A 5,852-nucleotide genomic window follows, 5' to 3' on the forward strand; every position below is an offset into this window, starting at 1 on the left:
AACATTGGTTTCCTGGTCTGACCACTGGGAGCCAAGGAAGGATGCTGAGCAGGAGAGTAAGGGGATTGATTTGCCCACGTGGCACATGGCCCTGGGTACTGAGTGGAGAAGGCACATCTGTGGGAAAAGAGGAGGCAGGGAGACCAGTGGTGGGCTGTGACTGCTCTCTGGGCAGGAGAGGGTAGTGGCTCCGCTGTGCTGCGCCCTGCCATGCCCAGAGGAACAATGCACAGGCCTTGCCCTCAAGGTGCCCCCAGTCTAGTCCCAACTACACCCAGACAAACACATGGTCGAGTTTCCCCTATGGCTCCCGCCCAAAGACGGAGTTCCTTTGTCCCTAGAGGTCCCAAGTGTCTGTACCCGATAGGTTTGCTTGTTGCCACCGTGGGGATATTTTCCAGAACCTTCTCCTGAGCCGCAGACGTTGTGCCTGATCTTGTAACCAATGCATGTCTTTCTCTTTTGTTTTTGCTGCAGCCAACTGGGTACATGGAAAACTCCGTCTCCTACAGCGCTATTGAAGACGTTCAGCTGCTGTCCTGGGAGAATGCCCCGAAGTACTGTTTACAGCTCACAATTCCTGGGGGAACTGTCTTACTGCAGGTAGGAAAAATAAACATGAACAAGCAGTTTCCTCTCCCAGCCCCACTCACTCGCCCTCCCCTTTCCCTTGGAGGGAGACGGCCAACTATCAGAAGGGAAGGTTGTTTAACTTAAGGTGTTTTTTTTTTCTCCAAGTACAAGAAAATTACAAACCAGGGCTTACTTGGGGGAGGGCGGGGGGTGAGAGAGGGAATGCATGCAGTTTGAGCTCCAACTACAAGCTTGCCGAAGTATAGAAGCTTTATGCATTGTACTTTTATTTCTCTTAACAAACCTGAAAAATAGATTTGCTGCTCTCCATTTCACAGATGTGGAAATGGAGGCACACGGGCCATTGTTAGGCCTTAAAAGGCTATAAGAAGCAAGTAAGCAGCAGATGTTACCTTTTGTTCTACTTTGAGGTGGTTTCTTGTTTCTTGTTCTAAATATTTTGAGACTCTGATAGAAGTATGAGCTGCGCCCTTGGAAAAGTGAGCATTTTGTATGTGTTGGTCAGGACTGTTTGTTGGAAATGTCGCAAACCATATTCAAACTATCTGAGGAAAAAGAGAAGTTGATGTTGCTGTAACTGTTTTAAAGTAACTGGGACGTCTAAGACTGGACTTCAGGCATAGCTGCATCCAGGAGTTAAATGATATCATTAATTCTCAGTGTCTCCGTCTGTCCATCTCTTGGCTCTGCTTCATTCTGTTGGCTTCATTGTCAGGCAGTGTCTCTCCATGTGTTGGGAAAAGTGGAATTCTGGCAGTCTCAAGTTACATTCCTGGAGCTTGTCATCCTTAAAAATGTGAAAGCCCATTTCCCTCCAGCATCTTTCTGTTAAAGCTCAGGGATGGTTCTGATTGGTTCTGCTATAGCCTCATGTTCCCCAGGGAATGCCCTGCCTGGATTACACACCCACCCAGCTGTGCACTCTAATAGCCCTACAGGATCTCATGGACCGGGAGAGGTGGGTCCACCAAAAAAGAAATTGTGGCAGAAAAAAAATAGGGTTCAGAGCCCTATGGATGCGTCTACAACTGTTTGGCCACAGCCAGATAGCTGCTGCCGTACGTACATGTGACATACATGTGATGTGTTCTATATCATTTCAGAGAGAGCTATATCCAGTTTCCAAGTCAGCAGCCCTCATTTAGGGAGTGCACTCTCTCTTCTTTGGGAGAACAGTCTGCCTCGGCCTTTCTTTTAGGGGCGTTTTCTTTCTAACTCTGTCACTCCAGTGAGACCAGCTCTGAGCCGAAAGAGATGCTCCCTAAAACCCAATTCATCAGTGGCCAGTGGGTTGCATAACAATAGTGGAGCCAAAAGGCACGATGCAGTTAGGCCCCTGAGGAATGCTGAGCTCAATCAGATGAGTTAACAGTTGAACATCCTTAGAAAAATTCTGTTCTTTACTATTATCTCTTAGAGGACACCAAAGCCAGGCCTGCCTTTCTGTTGCGTCTAGGAAAGAGGGGGTCAGTTCCAGCCCCGTTGGCTGGGAAGGGCAGCAGTGGAAGAGGAGGGAGGCCATAGCAGGGTTCCGTGGAAAGCTGGGAGAACATGGGGGCTGGAAATCCCATTTGAGTCACAGAGCGCTGAGCTGGCCTGACCCCCGGGCTCGGGGAGGGAGAGGAAGGCCAGTAAGCCTCTTGGCCCCATCCTTAAAGAACTCAGAGGCCCTCTGGGGAGACAGAGCCATAAACAAATGACTGTAGAGATAATAGCTAAAATAGAGGCACTTCCCGGAGGCCTAGGATCCCTGAGCAGGGAGTGACTCACTCAGCCTAGAGGTATCAGAGAAAGCTTCCTGGATGTTGGCATTAGAGCTGGGCACTGAGGGATGAGTAGGAGTGTGCCAGGATGGGGGCACGCGCACTAGGCAGAGGGAACTCAGCAAAGCATGAATTTAGGGCAAGGGGGTATTAGCTGCCTTGCAAGAGAGGGGAGGTGTAGGGTTCAGAGCCCTATGGATGCATCTACAGCTGTTTGGCCATAGCCAGATCATATATGACTTACTGAGTGAAGAAGCTGTGGCTATATTTTGGGGGCAATAGGGAGCCATTGCAAGCTCCTAAGGAGTAAGGGGGGCCAATAGAGGGCTCAGTCCCATTGCATGGCAGAGAGGGCTGGATATGTGAGTGTCAGAGGAAGGCTGGAGAGGGGGAAACCTTTAAATAGTCCAGCTAGAGAAAGGAGGCCCTGAACACCAGCGCCCTGGGTGTAGTGGAGCAGGAGGGGGCATCATCGCTTCTGGAGCCGGAGGGGACAACAGTACCCCCCAAGGAAGTCCCTGAGTGTCACTTGCCCTGGATGTAGAGGGGCAGTGAGGTCTGGAGGAGTGTGGGTGCAGTGCCTGGAATATCCCTTTAACTGAGGTCGTGGCTGCAGGCCGGCTATGATGACTTGCCTGGCTGAGGCTGCACCCGGCAGTGGCCTCACGCAGAGCTCTCCCACTGTGGTGACAGACGGGCGGGCCTGTGGCTGCTCCCGCATCCTCCTTGCTCACTGCCCCCTGCTGCAGTGGACAGAACAGTCCGTGCAGCCCAGTAGCCAGAGGCTGGAGCAGGAGAGCAGGAGGAGGAGAAGGAGGTGGCCAGCAGCTCCTGGGATCCAGAGCTAGACTCGGCTGGGACGGGGAAGCAGACACAGCCTCCATCCCGTCACCCAGGGGAGCCCAGGTGGGTGCACCTCGCCTTTGCCTGCCTTGGTCTCTCTCACTGTCATTTCTATCGGCTGCTACCTTGCTTCCTTGTTATTGTCACCCTCCTGCCCTCCCTCCCATGATTCACGGTGGTGTGTGGCCGTCATGTTATATAAATGGGTTCTGAGTCATCTTTGAAGATAGGCTTCCGGTGGAAGGGTCCAAGTGGTTACGGGGAGCCTGGGAGCCCCTGGAGCCCCAGGGTGGTGGGCCCGAGGTATGGGCAGGACCCTCCGCACCTGCGTTGTGGCCGTCAGTGGGTCCGTTAGGTGACAGGGCCCAGAGCCACGGAGTGACCAAGCAGTCTTCCCTGCTCCGGGTGGAAGGGATGCCCAGAAGCAGCCAGGGGTGCTCAGGCAAGGCTGGCCTGGAGAGCTTCATGGATGTTCGAGTCATCAGAGGATGACAATGCCTTGAGCGGTGCGGTCCCTTCAGATGCCACTCCCCACACAGGATCCTCTGCATTTAAATTTAATTAAAGTAAGAATGCAGCTCCTTGGTCCACTAGACACATTTCGAGTGCTCAATAGCCACATGGAGTCAGTGGCTACTGTATTAGACAGTCTTGCCGTCACCAGCCACAGTTTTGGTGACGGCTGGACCGTAGAACTTTTCCTTTGGAATCATGCTCCATGCACTGGGCCGCTCCCAGGGGGACTAGTTCAGCGTGCAGGCGGGTCTGCAGTGTCACAGGGTCCCTCCTGCTGCGTGTGGCATGAAGCTCTGCATAGTGGCGATGTCAGGGTCCCTACCCTCGCCTGCCTGGTGTCTCTTCCCCTCTCCCCTTTCTCAGGCTCTCTGTATCCATGTGTGTCCATTTTCCCTCTGTCTGTCTCTCTGATACTTTTCTCCATGTCTCCCTCCCACCCCTTCTCTCTTTCTTTATCACTTGCTCCATTTCACCACCTTGCAGTTTCTTTTTTTCTGGTATCTTTCCCCAGGCGCCTCTCTCTACCCCAGCCCTTCTCTCTGGGCATCTTGACTTAACTCTCTTTGTATCTCTCTCCTCTCTCCATTCCTATCTCTGCTCTCTGTCCCTCTCCCATGGGACCTCCTTACAAAGCTGCTTTGTCGGAATTTGAATCCATGTCTCACTCAGACCTTGGGGAGCTGACCTATCTGAGTTCAAGGAAGGTTAAGAGACGCTCTTAGGCAAATGTGCCTCCTCCCCGGCTCGGAGATGCCAAGCAGTCTGGCAGCAGCAGGCTGCGTCCCACACAGAGGCGCCAGCCTTCCCGCCTGGGTCCAGTCGGTGTGCTTCTGGGTGCTCTGTGATTTTCAGCGTGAGCTCCCTAATGCCATGTCATTGGGATCCCTGGTGCAGAAGGAACCTGTTTATCTTCTCTCCTCAATGCCCTTTCTGCTGCTTTCCACTGTGAGGAGGGAGCTGCTGAAGCACATAACCCGTGCCCTGACAGCACCCAAGGGGTGCAGCCCACAGGGCGGGGTGGCGTTGGAGAGCCGGGTGGGGCAGACCATCTTTGGGGATTTCTGCCTCGCAGCTGGGTTTCCGCGTATCCGTATCCGTGAGAAGGGGCAGGGCCCGGTCCTCTGAGAACAAGGCTGGGGCGGCCAAGACCAAGGAGAACCTTCTTCCCCGAGAGCGTCGGCTTCCTTCCCGAAGAGTTTCCGAGACCTGCTCCTCTCACAGACTTTCCGGAAAGTCCCCAGGAGGCCGGGCAACTGTTTACCCCAAACACTGGCAGCAGGGGCAGGGGCAGGGGCAGGGGCAGGGCGGTTCCCTTCTTACTGGAAGCTGGAGAGAAAGACCTTTCCGGTCTGGCGATCACGTGCTGTTTTTTCCCTAAGAAGTTGGGCCGGGGAAGGAGGACTTGGGAACAGCCACCCCAGTGCACCCTTGGCTGTTTTTCTCACCTCTTGAGACAATGCAACAATGAGAGAGAACTTGGCAACTTTCGAAGAGGAAATTAAGCAGAATTTGCCTGGAACGGGGCCTTTCAGTATTCGAGAGATTTATCACTGGGAGCAATTGGCACTGGCCTGAGCAGGCCTGCCTCTCCTAGGACCTCCTTCCCATGCCTGAATCGGTCTCCTCTGAGTGACCTCAGGACTCTGAGCTGAGCCTCAGGTCCCAGAGGCCTGGGTCGTCCCAGTTCACCCGCCCACACTGCAGTATTGGGACTCTGTGCAGAAACTCGCCCTCTCCTCCAGGCCAGGCACAGCCCAGTCCTCTCTCCCTGCCCCTGGCAGGCACTTAGAGATGCCTGCACAGCAGTTCCGGACGTCCCCCAGCAGCCTCTGTCTCTTTAACACGAGACAACCCGCAGGAAAAAGCAGTTCACAGCCCACCCTTGTTGCAACCTCTGACTCCTTCAGCGAGAGGGGAAGTAGCGTGAGGAGGCAGTGGCTGCACCCCACTCTACCGTCTGGAGGAAAGTTATGGCCCCACCCTCTTGTTTGCCAGGTGGGGCCGCCTGTTGATTGGAACAGGTGCCAAATCCTTCTTCCTCCCTCTCATCAGCATAATAGATTCAGATTTCTCAGCCCAATTCCTAGAGCCCAATGGAGCCGGGGTGTGGCACTCTCTCTCATGTTGGGGTGAACA

At 53.9% G+C, this 5,852-nt stretch overlaps 1 protein-coding gene across 1 annotated transcript in view; it reads left to right on the forward strand.

The window, feature by feature from the left end:
• The first annotated feature begins 448 nt into the window (after positions 1-448).
• The window catches only part of CMIP (c-Maf inducing protein), an 81,188-nt gene continuing 75,784 nt past the window's right edge, over positions 449-5,852 (forward strand). Inside the window, exon 1 of the mRNA XM_006754462.2 lies at positions 449-603. Coding sequence (XP_006754525.1) covers positions 490-603 — 114 coding nt within the window. The 5' untranslated portion in view covers positions 449-489. The remainder of the gene's footprint in view (positions 604-5,852) is intronic.

Source organism: Myotis davidii, unplaced genomic scaffold (genome assembly GCF_000327345.1).
Source record: "Myotis davidii unplaced genomic scaffold, ASM32734v1 scaffold391, whole genome shotgun sequence".
Classification (NCBI taxonomy): Eukaryota; Metazoa; Chordata; class Mammalia; order Chiroptera; family Vespertilionidae; genus Myotis; species Myotis davidii.